Genomic DNA, 14,886 nt, shown 5'->3' with positions numbered 1-14,886 from the left:
CCTACTCTTTTGCCTCATTTATGCTACTGATTTTTTGTGGAAGCAGTTCTGGTCTTCACATTTCTTGCTGTTTCTGTTTTACCTCTTTGCATTGTGTTTATCTGCGTTGTATGACCAAACTCCTTTCCCCCTGCACATGGTTCCACCTTCATATTTCCATTTTCCTTTTCTTTGGATAATTCCGCTTTGCATTTCAAAATTTTTCTACTTCCTTTTCTCCTTACTACTTAAAAAAAAAAAATCCCTTTTTTGGTCACGTGTTAAAGACACTTAACTATTGTCTGTTGGGGAAGAAAAAAATCAAAAGAAGGGGTGGAGAAGGGGAGGAGTGGGGCTGGCTAGTTAACTTGGGGAAGAAAGGGGAGAGAAACAGCAGAACTGGGTTCTGTCCCTGAACACTGATGAATCATGGACATTTGTTAAGGCTTGAATTGAAGTTTTGTCACTGTGTTGTAAGTGAGTTTATGATGACAGTTCATCTTTGATAAGTATTGTGTTGTTCAAAGGGAGAAGTTGTACATAGTTTGAGAAATAGAAATGAAATTTAAAAGAATTGTATAATCAATCCAATATATATAGGAAATCGCATAATACTCTACTGTTGGAAACAAGAGGTCTTGAATGTAAGGAATTTCAGGTACTATTAAAGAGACAGATGACTAAGTCTATAAGCTCTCCCAATCAAAATGTTTTAATGCATGTTCTTATTACGGGTAATGACTACCAACTCTTGTCAATGACATAATTAAAGAAAGTTAAATCACTATTAATGGAAGCTGGATTAGTAAATGTCTTTATGATATTACAGAAATAAAAACTTTCATTTTGAAGTTATCCACTCGATATTTGAGAGTTATGCATTTGTTTGAAATTTACTCTGCAAGTCCTGCTAGTATAAATTCTATCCACTAAAATGAAGGACATCTTGGTAAAAATAGACCGATCTGTGTGTAACAGAATGACTTGCAGTGACATCCAGGTAATAAATATACTTAGCTTGAAACTTAAGACTCAGTTTGCTGTTTAAATTTGGACTATCTTCACCCAGGTTGGCAAATTTATGAAATCAACTCTTTTCTTCTAGCCACCTATGGACATTCTGACAGAATCATATTCTTAAAGAATGGGTCACCTTAGAGTAAAATTTAAGGCACTGTGAATAAGAAAAAGAAATGTGTATAGATTCCAGTTGTAGACAATGCAAGCTATTTATAGATATGTTTAGATCCTTAATCTCAGTTTTAAAGTATAAAATGTTGACGTATTATTAATTACATAAAAATGTAGGATATTAGATAGCATATAACAATATCCTTTAGGCGATTAAGCATCACAGTATCTTTTTTCCCCCAAATTGTCAGAAACCCTTAGGACCCCACCACCTTTTAAGAAGTTATTACTGTATAAAAATATTTGTGCTGTCTTGGTTTTCTGATGCTTCCAAATATCAAGCTTATAAGATTATAACTTCCATCTGTGATAGGTGAGTAAAATAGAGGTCATCTTATTGTCATCTCCCAATAGAATGTAGGATTGTAATTCTATGTTTACTAATATGTTCAGGTAGTCATGTTTTCTTTGCAAATAATTTGCAGGAACTCTTTTTTTTTTTTTTAAAGATTTTATTTATTCATGAGAGACACACAGAGAGAGGCAGATACACAGGCAGAGGGAGAAGCAGGCCTCTAGCAGGGAGTCCGAAGCGGGACTCGATCCCAGGACCCCGGGGTCATGCCCTTAGCCCAAGGGAGACGCTCAACCGCTGAGTCACCCAGGTATCCAAAGAGCAGGGGTTTTAATCATATCTAAAATAAAAATAGGATGATTGCTCTTTTATTTTCTCTCCATTACCCATTACTGCAGAGGGGGAAATTCCTGGCAACACCCTTTGTGGTGCTTCAATGGACACTCATTTAATAGATGAATTCTATATAATCTGTGTAGGCAGTGAATTTGATCCATAACATACCTATAGTCTTAGAGAAACATGCTAGGTTTCAATGGTGGTTTATTGTATTTAAAGTATATTAAAAACCTAATAGAATAGTATCAACCATCTTTCTTTTTCTTTCTCATGAGAGGTTACATCCATAAAATCAAAAAAAAAAAAAAATCCAAACACTGGAAAGAGTGACAACAATTGTTAGTTTGGGTCATTTCAAATGTTATCCTCCATCTCTTATTAACAATGCCCATTATATTTTTGGTGCTATTGAATACTTGCATAAATAACTGAATTCTTCCCTTTGTATAGGCCTAAGTAAATGGGTTCCCCATACTTTGAGCTATCCCTTAAGGCTCAAAAAAAAAAAAAAAAAAAAAAAACCAACGAAAACTCCAATTCTGTGGAGTGAAGAGGATCTTACAATGAAATCTAGATTTTCAAGTTTAATAATTCTTCTTTAATGGGAAGTCACGCTGTGGGTGCTTTTTTTTTTTTTTTTTTTCCGGAGATGTGCTTATACTTACTAGGGAAGGGAGAAAGAAAAATGAAGAAATCTGTCATTAGCAGAAATTTAAAAATACAGTACCGTAAAAGCCATGGCTTGTCTGAGGATTTGACAGGATTCAATATAACCGGTAATATTTCTAAATACTTAAATCAGCAGAAGTTTGCCAATATAGGCAAACAACAAACTTCCAATTAGTAACTATTGTTCAATGTTACTTTGTCTTCATTTAGCCGTATCCATTAGCACTTGTGTCACTTGGTGTCCCTTCTTTCAAGTTTAATGCCTTGTCAGTAACTGTATGGCTTGGGCCAGGGGAAAATGTCCTCCAAATATCTGTCTTGTTTGTAGGAATATGTGACCATATTTTTTGATCTAAGGTCGTGTTTTTTCCATGGTGCTTTCTATAATGGCCTCTCTGTGCTGCTTTAGTTTAAAAATACTGAATGTGAACACTGATGTAAGAACCCTCACACATTCCCTTAACCATTCTCCTGGGAATTGGTAGTTCTGAGTTGCTTTCTTTTCATATTCCCATCTCCTGAAAACATTCCCCAAGGACAGAGATAGTTGAGGCTTTCTGTCCATTTGTTTTTAACTTGGGCTCTGTCTGGAACACCCCTGTGCCTGCATATACTGCCTCAAATCGCAAGTCTGTCTTCTTCTGGCTCTTAACGCTGTATCTCGCTCAGAGACAGGTCCTAGCCTCCCATTTGCATGTAAATAAATAAGGCCTGTGGTCACTGTGCTCTTAGTTTCTTAACAGATACCAAAAACCTAGAAAATGAGTGATTGCCTGTTCAATTTTTTTTTGCCACAAACCATTTTTCTTTCTAGTGCTGTGTGTTTGTACATAAGAGAAAAACAGAACAAAACATCTTAATTACATTGTCTTATTCTTAAAGCAAAAATGTTGAAGAAATTAGATTTGATTTACTGAAAAAGATCATTACAAATATGCTTCTACACACAGAAATACGCTCACAGTAAAATGCAACCAAAATTGAATTTTATGCTACTGATACGTATAATATTACCTAAAATCAGGTAGGAGTAAGAGGAGTCATTTCGTGGCTATTAGGCTCATTTGTTCTTTCTGCATTTTTAATAAAAATAAAATGTTTATGAGCACATTAAACATTTACATATAGTAACAACTGAGAGCCAAAAGTTAGACACAAATTGGTCATGAGTAAAAAGTCAGTGCTTCGTGTGAACTAAATATTTTGGATTAAACTTTCATCTGGAAATGATTAATACAGGCATCAGATCTTCATTAATCTTTCTTATTAGATTATTTTCTCTTAAATGAATAGTAGCTATTGATTTGTGACTTCTTATTTATGATGGCCCATAACACAAGTTATGTCATCAGTCCCTATGATTTATAAACATTTTATCTGGAATGGCAAGATTTGGTGAATAAGCAAAATTTTATTACTACTAATGGTGTATGATCTGTTTTTTTTTTTTTTTTTTTTTTTAGATTTTATTTATTTATTCATGAGAGAGAGAGAGAGAGAGAGACAGAGGCAGAGGGAGACGCAGGCTCCACGTAGGGAGCCTGAGGCAGACTCGATCCCAGGTCTCCAGGATCACGCCCTGGGCTGAAGGCGGCGCTAAACCGCTGAGCCGCCCGGGCTGCCCTATGATCTGGTTTTTACGGAATTTTTCAAAATAACTGAACTGAGTTTAAACGATGCATTGTAGGGGCCTATGGATAATCCAACAGACACAGAATGCTATGTTGTGAAAATGCCCTTGCTCTAGTTATCACAGGTAAGAAATAAAAGCCACATTTTGAGTATCCTCGTTAGAAAGGTTTAGGTCAATGAAGCATTTAATCGCAAGCTCCACAACAGAGGATGAAGCAATGATTTAGGCTACGGCTGATAACCAGCACTTGCAGGAAGAACTGTGGAAGTAGTATCTTTCTTCAACAACTTCAGATATTAGAGAACACAGGGCTTCATCCGAGGGATCCAAAGAAATTGAGATTTGGCTCAAAGGCCAACAAATAATGAAGGCTGACTTACCTTCTCTAGAAGTTTATTACATCCGTTTTGGTCTTTAAGCTCTTTGTCTTAAAGATATAAATTGGAAATGGTGTACTTCCTTCGTAGGAAGTCTGAAGGCATTACTGAAATAATTGACAGAGTACAGAATTCTTACGGAGGGAGGCTGTTGTGGTAGCGACCTATCACATAGACAGTGATGGGCATCTCGTCCTGCTACTCGGAATCCTCAGGCCGAGAAAGAAAATCTGCTTTTGAATCATTAAAGATTGAAACAAAAACGATGGGCTTGACTGGTTACCTAAATCTGGACGGCAAGGCCATCCTCAGTTATGCAAAATACCCTTCCAGGGCTCCCGTTCTCAGGCCATTACATCCCACTTCTTTTCCCATTTGCTGGCTCCCGCGGCCTCCCTCTTTCTAACGGGCAAAAAACAAACTAAGTTAAGTCACGGCGGGGCGCCTTTTGTGAGGTCCCTCCGAAGCGGAGGAGGGAAACAAAGAGCAAGCCAGAGAGGAGGAGAACATAAAGAAAACAAATAAGGCACAAGGAAGGGTGCGAGTCAGGGGGAAGGGAACATCTCGGGGTCAAGAGGCAGAGAGCGGCCTACACTGTGACAGTTCGCTCCGCCGCTGGGCGCTCCGGCTCCTCCCGGGGGGCTGCCCTCGGGGGCTGGACCTCGACTCCGGAGTGGGAAGAGTCGCGGCCCCTCCACAGACCCCTCGGGAAACTAAGAAAAAAAAAAAAAAAAAAAAAGCTCATGAAAAATCTTATAGCCATCGCCAATCGCCGCTTTTACCCATACGCAGGTTGGTCGTTCTTTCCCATCAGGAATGGTATTCTCTTCACTTGCTGCGGAAGGCAGCCCCAGCGCATCACGGGGGGCCCTGCCCACGGGGCGCCCCGCTTCCACCCGGGCCGAGGCCGAGCCCCGGGGGAGGCCTGAGCCGAGCCCCCCGCTCTTTCTGGGAGGCCTGAGCCCCGCGCCCCACCGCCCCCCTGCGCACCTCCAGCCCCAGCGCCCCGATCCCTCGCGCCCCTGCACACCTCCAGCCCCCGACCCCCCGCGCCCCTGCACACCTCCAGTTTCCGACCCCCCGCGCCCCTCCACACCTCCAGCCCCCGACCCCCGCGCCCCGGCACGCCCCGAGCCCCCGCCCCCCCGCGCCCCTGCACGCCCCGAGCCCCCGACCCCCGCGCCCCTGCACGCCCCGAGCCCCCGACCCCCGCGCCCCTGCACACCCCAGCCCCCGCCCCCCCGCACACCTCCAGCCCCCAAGCCCCCGCCCCCGCCGCACACCTCGAGCGCCCGTCGCCACCTGTTCCCGCTGCTTCCCCTTCGCGGGCCTGCGCCCTGACCCGGGTCGGCAGCCCCGCAGGGGGCCGGGGCCCGGGGCTCCGGCGGGAGTCGCCGCTGCGCCCCTCGGGCCGGCGGGTCGGGCCGCACAGTCCTCGGCCCGGGCCCCGCGGCTCCGTCGAGGCAGCTGCGCCCCGGCCCCCGGCCCCCCGGCCCCGCGCTCGGCGGCGCCGCCCGGCAGCGGGCACAGCGGTGCTCCAGGAGGCGAACCGAACCCCTGCGGCCTCGGCGGCCCGAGGACCGCTCCGCGCCCCGGGGGAGGCGGGGGGCCCGGGCGCGGGCAGAGCCGCGCCGGGCGGTGCAGCCAGAGGAGCCGCCGCCGCGCTCCCCTCCCCGCCCGCTCCCCTCCCCGCTCCCCTCCCCGCTCCCCTCCCTCGCGCCCGGCTCCCCTCCCCGCCCGCCCGGGCCGCCCCCGCCCCGCCCCGCCCGCCCCGCCCGCCCCCGGAGGAGCCGGAGCGAGCCTCCCGCCGCCAGCCGCGTCTCCGCCGCCGCCCCGCGCCCCCGGCCCCTCCCCCCGCCCCCCCGCGGTCGGGGGCATAAATCGGGGAGGAGACCGGGAGGCAGGGCGACGGCGAGCGCGGGCGCCGGCCGACTCGCCGCCTCTGTTCCCGAGTCGCCGCTGATGGCGGCGGAGGCGCGGCGGCCGCGGCGCGGAGCAGCAGCCGGAGCCGGAGCCGGAGCCGGAGCCGGAGCCGCGCGCTAGAGGGTCCGCCCGCCCCCCGCCCCCCGCGCCCCGCCCCTGCCCGCCGACCCGCCCGAGGCTGCCCGCGCCCCGCGCCCCGCCGGCCCCTCGACCGCGAGCATGGCTGCGGGCCGCCTGCTGGCCCTGGCGCTGGCGCTGGCGCTCGTGCAGGCGGCGCTGGTCCGGCCCGCCGCCGCGGAGCCCTTCCCTTCGGCCGTCACGTAAGTCGCCGGCGGGGCCGGGCAGGGGCGCGGGGGGCGGGCAGCGGGCAGCCGGGCCGGGCAGGGGCGCGGGGGGCGGGGCGGGGAGCCGGGGGCGCGGGGGGGGCGCGGGGGGGGGCGCGGGGGCGGCGGCCGAGCCGGGCGGGGGGCCCCGCGGTCCCGACACGCCCGCCGCCGGCCCGCCGCGCCCCAGCCCTGCCCGGCCCGCCGCGCCCCAGCCCTGCGCGGCCGGCGCCCCCGCCCCCGCCCCCGCCCCCGCGAGCTGGGCCGCCCGGCCGGGGGGGTGGGGGGGCGGTGTCCAGCCGCACGCGCGGCCCTCCAGGCCCGTCCGGGAAAAGTTGTGCGCCGCCCGCCGTCCCGCGCTGGGCGCCCCGGGGCCCGCCGGCCCGGATGCTCGGCGGCCGCTCGGCCCGCTCGGGGTCCGGGTCCTGGTCCTGGTCCTGGTCGGGGTCCGGGTCCCGGGGCCCCGCGCCCCCCGGCCCCCCCGCGGCCCCGCCGCTCCTGCCCTTGGGGCGAACACGGCCCGTTCCTGGAGGGAGGGAGCAACGTCTCCAGAGTCCCCTGCAATTTCCTCTTATTTTTAACATTGCTAAAATGACTTAAAAAAAATCCGCTGCTGCTCTGGAAATAGAATATTTAAAGGTAACTGTAGTCACGCGGCAGGAAGGGAAGGGAAAATAATAGTTCTCTTTTCTCTTAGGCTGGAAAAAAAGAGGCAAAGTCAGTAGCTCCTGAGATACGCACGCACCTCGGAACGGCGCCGGGCGGCCCCTCGGGCGTCCGGGCAGAGCCTTTATTCCGGTTCTTGGAGCTACTTTAAGGCTCCCAGGAGCAGGTGATCTTAAACGGAGGAGTCCCTTGAATGCGTTTTACATCCCGAAAACAAAGCCGAGGTGGCCTCCCGGGACTCCTGCCGCGGGGCCGGCCCGGCTGCCCTTTGTTGGCTCCGCGCGGCGGCCTGGGCGATGCTCCCCGGGCTCCGCGGGTCGCGGCGCCGCCGCGGGTTCAGGATGCGCCCGGAGGCCTCCCTGCCGCCCGCCCGGCCGGGGCACAAGCCCAGGGATGCGCCGTCTGCCCCGGAGAAGGGGAGCGGCGAATAGTTTTTGTCCTTGATGTGCAGTCCTGGCCCTTTTTCAGATAATCTCCCGTAGGAATGATTGCAGATCCTTTTCCTTACGAAGCGAAAGGGTAAATGCCATCTGTAGATCGTCGTTTAATTGGCAGGATGTTCCAAGCGGAGATTTTGAAATATATAGAGTAAGGATTTCTCTGAAGATGCTTCAGAATCATCCACTCCTATTAGGGAATTACACTTTTATGGATGGAATTCTTTATTCGTTTGGCCGCTTGGCCTATAAAACGAGAACTCCAGTGACTCGCCTTGCATTTTTGTCAGATAAAGAAGTGGCTCTTTAAAAAGGAGCCCGTGTGTGCAGCTTACATATTTTCAGTGTGTTATTTTTAACGGACAATTTATCAATATTTCTTTCATTTGGAGGGAATGCATCATCACCCCAGTGGAGGAAACTGTGACTTTCTAAAGCTACAACAAAATAATAGTCTTTTATTCCTGAACATGCCATGATAAAATACTAATGTACAAGTCCTTATTGTGAGAAGGACGTCTGCAAAAAATGCTGTCCTCAAATTCAAGTGACTTAATGTTTATGGTCAGAAATTCACTGGAGACAAGAAAGAAGATAAAGAAGTGAAGAAAAATAGGAATTAGGAAACCACAATTTCCTTCCTTTGAAACGATTTGAAATTTATTTTTTAGCAATAGAGATTTAAGACATTCTCAAATAATAGGAAATATTAATTATTTGGTAAGGTAAAAGCTTAATAAAAGACCTTGTAGAGAGCTAGGTCAGTCTCCTGTAGGTAACATTAACGCTATTTGGATAAGGCTTGTGCGTCTTCAGTAATTTATTTCAAAAGTTAAAATACCATCTTCTGAGGAGAGGAGAGATGATAGTTGACATTTGTACTTCTTGCTAGGTTTCTGAATAAACTTTATGAAATTTTAAAAAGTGCAGTGTTAATTTTGTCGAGATATGCCATTTGCCTTTCTTGCAAGAAAAGAATTCATACGGGGTGTTTATCATGCTAAATCTCGAATCTTTGGAAAAAAGATTCAAGTTTATAAACATTCAGTACAAAGATTATGGTATCAATAAAGGCAAATTATTGCAGTCCTACGTATAAATTTCTCTGGAAATCATTGATAAGTTCTTTTTTTTTCTTTTTTTTTTTTTGACAATTTTATTTTTCCCAGAAAAAGTGGTATCAGTTTTAGAGGGAGAACATGCCATCAACAGAGTATAAGATTAATTGTGCACTCATTGGAGTGGGACCTCTCCACTAGAACTAAAATTACTAACACGGAGCTTTATTTTTCTTTTAAGTAGTGTTTATAGTGATATTAAAGGCTTAAGTTTTAGTATAATAAAACAAATAATGTATCATTTTACATTTCTTTTAAATTTTTTTTTCTGTCTTAGTATACATTCTCAAATAGCATTTTCTTCTGGATTTAGGTATAGTTAAACTGTTCTAAGACTTAACACTAAAATAACAAGGTTCCCTTCCCCCCACCAAGAGAGCAATTTTGATACAATTTTTTTGCTAGGCTAGGCTTTTCTTTTGAAAATGATTGTCTCAATAAAGTGTGAATCATAAATATGCCATATGGTAGCCACCACCTAATGCATGTTGGTTTATATATAAATGGAAATCCCATCATTTTCATGTTATAGTATGCACAGCTTATACTGGTAGTTTAAGATATACTTTTCAAAGAGGGAGTTCTTGCTTGTTCTAGAAATAATTTCTTGGCACATAAATGAAAACACTTCTATTTTAAAACTCAGAATAATATGTATGTTAGCCAGTATTGTAATGTTAATTTGAATCTGTTGCTCTTTATTTTAGGATCTATTTACAAATCCCGATTTAAAAAAAACAACTGTAGTTATAACTACTGTTAATGTTAAACTCTTAGTCATATCAGAATACCAATCAGTCAAGAATAATTGGCTGAGAGCCCATTGGTATGTGGGGGATTTTAATATAAAGTGTGTAATTGGATACATATATTAATAAGAATTATAGATATCTTTGGGAAATAGATAAATCTCATGAAAGAATAGTGCTTTGGAGTTTAAATACTTAAGATATGAATATTTTTTCTGTTACTGAACAAATTTATATTTAAAGGCTGTAGAAAATAAGTTTATGACATTGGAATGGATATCTTTTTCATGTGTTAGAAATGACATAATTATTTTCATTTGGTTCTAACAATTTCTTTTCACATACTACATGTGCAAGGAAATGTACCTTAAGATACAATATGAGGTAAAATATTGTGTAAATTAAAACCTAAAAACAATGAACGTTAATAAATCCCGTTCTCAGATCTTTAATTTGTTCTCAGGAGATTAACTGTGAGACAACATTTATTATTCTACAGGTGTATGTTTAAAATATGCAACAGTAGGTCTATTTTTCAGAAAAGTAGTATCATGGTGTTAAATTTCTTAATATTTACAGGTGGGTATAAGTGTAGCTATTTGGATTGGCATTTGAGTGAGCATTAGGCAGACCATAAAGGATATAATCTAAAAAACATTTTGGGAAGGTACAAGAATCTAAGCAATCTAAAGCAATCTATTATGACTAAAGGAAATAAAATGTACCTTTATTATCGTGTATGGCTTTCACTAGTTTAATTTTAACTTAGTGCATATAAAAATAAAATCTATAGCAAATTGTTCATTTTGAAAACAGAAACTTGACCACTCTTTTTATTCAAAGAAACCTGGCTGTGTAGACACTTTTCTGTTATTTCTCCAACACTGATTAAAAGAAATAATAAAATACTTTTCATTTTCAGGTTTATACATAGTAAGGATTTGCAAAAATATAAATAACACCTGTAAATTCTGTATTCACATTTACTGTTTAGATTTTTGAGTGTACATAAGAAATAACAGTGCATTTGGGACTTTTTTACATGACTTTAAAATTGAATCCGTAACAAACTACTACTTAATTGGTATGTTTTCTGGAGTATCATTTAAACACATACACAGAAATTTCTCTTCTTTTCCCTGTTTTGTAATGTGGATATAGATTTCCAGGAAAGTAATCTATTCTTCTCAATTCACATCTTGTTTTCTAATACATGTCTTTGGACCATTTATAACCTTAAACTGGACACTTAAATGGTTAAAGTATATTTTAGGGAAATCATCTTTTTTGCTGATTTCCTTTGGTATCTTACATGTATACACACAATCAGTTCTATCATTAATGTACTTAGAAGTTTGAAAAAAAAATCAGATTTTTTTGCAGTGTTACTAAAAAGTAACATTTTGTTATAACTAAAGTGTCAACTTTTCCATCATTTGTAGTAGTATTTCAGAAAAGCGTATAAGCTGCTTATCCTGCGGAAGGAACTTGGTTCCATCGCATCCAGTCCTCATTTACTTAAGACTTGTAGTGTGCATCAGACACCGTGTCAGCCACTTTTTCTTTTCATGGACTGTTTATGTCTAGTACAGCGAATGTCCCCAAGCCTTTCATAGGCTTGCTTTCCAGTAAACTCTGAACTGCGTCAAGATGGTCAACCGTGCGGCTTACAAGTGATTTATTTTGTGTGTGCCTGTGTCCAAAATCATGGAACTGGTTGTATCATATTCTTTCCACATTTGAAAGAAAAAGGCAATTGACTTTAGTGTCAATTGAAATAAAAATGGTAGTACTTTGTGAAAAATATTGTACTTACCTTTTCCTTCAGGGTCTAAAATATTAACACTGCATAGTTAGATAATTTGTTTACTTTCCATCACAGTATTTTATTCATTAGGTAATATTTTATTACATATGGACATATACACAGACACACACAGGTGCTTGTGCACGTATTTCTTTTAACCTTCTTCAAGTGGTTTGCTGTGGTAGAAAAACCTCAGTAAGGTAAATTTATTAACAGATATATATGCTTGAAGATTCCTGCAAATCTACAACTGTTTTTAGTGGCTGAATCTCTTTCAAAATATTTTCATAACACTAGCATTTTAGAATAATTTGTCAAGAGAATCAAATGAGTTATTGTATACAAAAGCAGCTTGAAATGCTCAGGTCCTGTAGAGACGAGTCATTAACATAATCGATGAGTAGCAAATGAAGTATGATTTTGCCATCTTTTTAGCAAAATAAGTATGCGAAAGAAACTACTGCATTTGAAATGCTGGGCACCTGCTAAAAGGCCTTTGCATACTAAGCAGTTTTTATTTTGGCCATTTAGATATGGGATACTTAGATATTTGTAAGAATTAAACATATTTGGTGTGACATGCTTTAAGAATAAAGGATAAACATGAACAGTTTTAAAAAATATATTTGTGCAATATAAACTGTTAGGTTTCTCTTATAGGTTTATATAACTTGTAGTAATTCAGCATTATTGCTCCTTTAAAATTGCCGTTTATACAAATATTAACAAGATAATAAACAAGGAAAAGATTGACATTGTGGCCTCAACGAACTGGCACACTTTTACAGTTAATTTCAATAATGCAGGATCAGGTTGTTACATATGAAGCAATATTTAAAGTTCTCTTTGAATATGAATGCAGGATATTTCTGGCTAAATGTTATTTTAACATTTGCTTCTGCTGATTTTTTTTTTAACCATATGCTTCTGCTGGATTAAAAAAATTAGGATACATTTTAAATTGTGTCACAAATGGAAGAACAACTTAAAGTAGAAATGATGGCAATGGATAATAATGGTGTTGCCCATTTTAAAGGCTTCAGATAATCTTATTGTTAATTTGAAGTTACTTTTCCTGAGTCATTAAAAATGTATTACAGTTGTCTCTGGGCAAACTGAAAAAATAACTCCTGTATTCTTTTATTCAGATAATTAATTGCTCCTTCTCTGTCTCTCTTTCATACACCTACATACACAGTTACTGTTAATCATGATTTATTATTTGCATATATCATCAAATCAAATGGGGAGTTTTTGATTTGCTTTCTCCCAGTGACCTGTGACCAGACCTCAGGACTTTCTCCTTTGCATCTTCTTTGACTGTTTCAGGGGCCTTTCTCTTACCCTCGGACATTTCTGTCTATAGGGAAATTGTTGAGGAATTTTGATGTGGAGAGAAATCTGTAATACATGATCAACAGTTCTACCAAAATTGTCAAACAGTCTAGACAATTGTTTCTTTTGACATTTCCCCACCTACTGTGGGGGATAATTAGGGGAAAGGAGGAAGAGCTAATAAAATTGTTCTCTGTCTAAGGTGCCTACTGTCAGGCTTTAGAAAGGGATGGTTAGGCATTAATGATGTCTTATTTTGAGGGTTAAAAGAAGAATGGCTTAGTAAAATAAATGGACTCGGGCACACTGAGAAAATCTGTTTTAGGAATGCGATCAAGAGGTGTTGTGGTGAAAATGCCATGAGACGTGATGCAAATGCACGTGGGGCAAACAAAGGAGCCTTCTGATTAACGTGGTGTAGATTTACATTAAGGATGCTAAAAGGGCAGCTGGTCATTTTTTAAATTTTCTTTTTTCTCCCACTTCCCAAGTGAGCATGGCTATTCTGGAAATTATGTTTACTGAACATCAGATTTATGTATAGAGAACTAAATATATTATGGACATTCACCTTAGAAACCAAAGAAGACAATATAGTTGTCTAGGTCTCAAAAAACAGAAGCAATTAAGCGGTATTTTTTAGGGAAACCTTAGGATAATGGATAATTAGATAAATATTAGCATGACACTTTATTAGAGGCTTAAGTGGCGATCATCAAAAAATAAGTAAATTTCTTCAATTAGATTATAAGGAATGAAATAACTCACAGGTAGGTTGGCTTCTAGGTAGTACATTTAAGACTTTGGACTTCTGAGTACGTGGTACATGTTATGTTTTAATTTACACCGTCTTTTTTTTTTAATGTCTCCTGCTTCAAATATTTTTAACATCAAATGTAATTTAATGATTAATGCAGGTATTGTTATTCAGTGTGAATTATGCAGTGCACTGAACTACTGCAGAGCATCCAAAGTGAGGAAGAGAGTCCCCGAGGAAGACATTCACATCTCCAAGGCCTCTATAAAGCAGCAGGATCTGAGGAAGAGTACAGAGCATGTTGAAGAAACACTGTCTGTTTTATGTTAAGCATAGGGTTTCTGGGTGTGGGAAGAGATGTTGGTGGGACTGGGCCATTGGTTTGAGTCTAGGTCATAAAGTGTTTGCACCAGAGCTGTGTTTCTGTATGACCTAAGTGGCGATGTGCAGTGTTCACAACAATGTGGACGTTTGTGGTGGCCTAGGTCTGCATTTTCAGACAATGTTGGCCTTCATCCTAGGGTTTTTTAAATTGAAAAGTAAAAGTAATACGTTTTGAATCATAGGATGTAGATGATAGATTCAAGAGGGCCAATAATTGAAGCGAAGACAGTGAGAGCAGTTAGTGAAACACTGCAGAATCTCCAGAATGAGAGATGGCAAGGTCCAAAACAGAATGGTGGCAAGGGGAGAGCAGCACTGATGTGAGATATAAGGCGGAAGTAAGATTTCAGGTGCTGTTGGTTATGGGATTTGGGGAATCAGGAAGAGATCAGAGTCAGGATTCTGAGAGCTCTATCAGGTAAGCCACACTACATTGAACTTTGTAGACTAGAGTACACAGGAGGAGCGCTGGGGGTGAAAGTAGTAGTTTCACTGTTGGACATCTTGAGTTTTCAGGGTCTCTCTAGAGGACTTTTAGGCCATTAGGAGGAGGTATGAGAAGGGGATTTGGATAATAAAAGAGAACAGTTTCAGTAGAGTGTTAGAGACAGAAGCATGGTTTCAGTGCCTTGAGGAGTTGGTAGCAGGTGAGAATGTAACAGCAAGTGCAGATTTTCCTTTCAAGGAACTTGGCAGCGAGAGGAAACAGAGATATAGAGAATTAGTTCCGGAAAGAAAGTTTAAGGGATTTGGCCAGCTTTTGTTTACAGAATTAAGAGTAATATTAGGCTATTTGGAATTGCACATAGTAGAAATATTTTTCAGTGGTGGCTGGATGTTCAGTCGTGGGAGTTAAGGTCAAGGACGTGCCAATGACTGCAGAAAGGGGTGGGCCTGCCATCAG

The 14,886-nt window shown here is 43.0% G+C and overlaps 1 protein-coding gene and 1 long non-coding RNA gene across 9 annotated transcripts in view; one reads left to right on the top strand and one right to left on the bottom strand.

Annotated features, from left to right (window-relative positions):
• Positions 1-3,955: 3,955 nt before the first annotated feature.
• LOC125752957 (uncharacterized) lies at positions 3,956-5,881 on the bottom strand. Its single transcript, XR_007403649.1, has 2 exons — positions 5,767-5,881; positions 3,956-5,196 (listed from the first exon to the last, which is right to left on the bottom strand). It is a non-coding gene; the product is annotated as an uncharacterized LOC125752957 (long non-coding RNA).
• A 698-nt stretch (positions 5,882-6,579) lies between these two features.
• Positions 6,580-14,886, top strand: part of CACNA2D1 (calcium voltage-gated channel auxiliary subunit alpha2delta 1) — a 476,780-nt gene continuing 468,473 nt past the window's right edge. For 6 of the 8 annotated variants that reach the window (XM_025449559.3, XM_025449557.3, XM_025449558.3 and 3 more), the window contains exon 1: positions 6,582-6,726. In XM_025449559.3, the coding sequence (XP_025305344.1) occupies positions 6,626-6,726 (101 nt within the window). In that variant the 5' untranslated portion in view covers positions 6,582-6,625. Of the gene's footprint in view, positions 6,727-14,886 lie in introns of all 8 variants that reach the window. The other 2 variants (XM_025449560.3, XM_025449554.3) reach the window with 2 other exon arrangements.

Source organism: Canis lupus, chromosome 18 (genome assembly GCF_003254725.2).
Source record: "Canis lupus dingo isolate Sandy chromosome 18, ASM325472v2, whole genome shotgun sequence".
In the NCBI taxonomy this organism is placed as follows: Eukaryota; Metazoa; Chordata; class Mammalia; order Carnivora; family Canidae; genus Canis; species Canis lupus.
The sequence above is the reverse complement of the archived record's forward strand: the minus strand, read 5'-3'. Positions and strand labels throughout refer to the sequence as shown.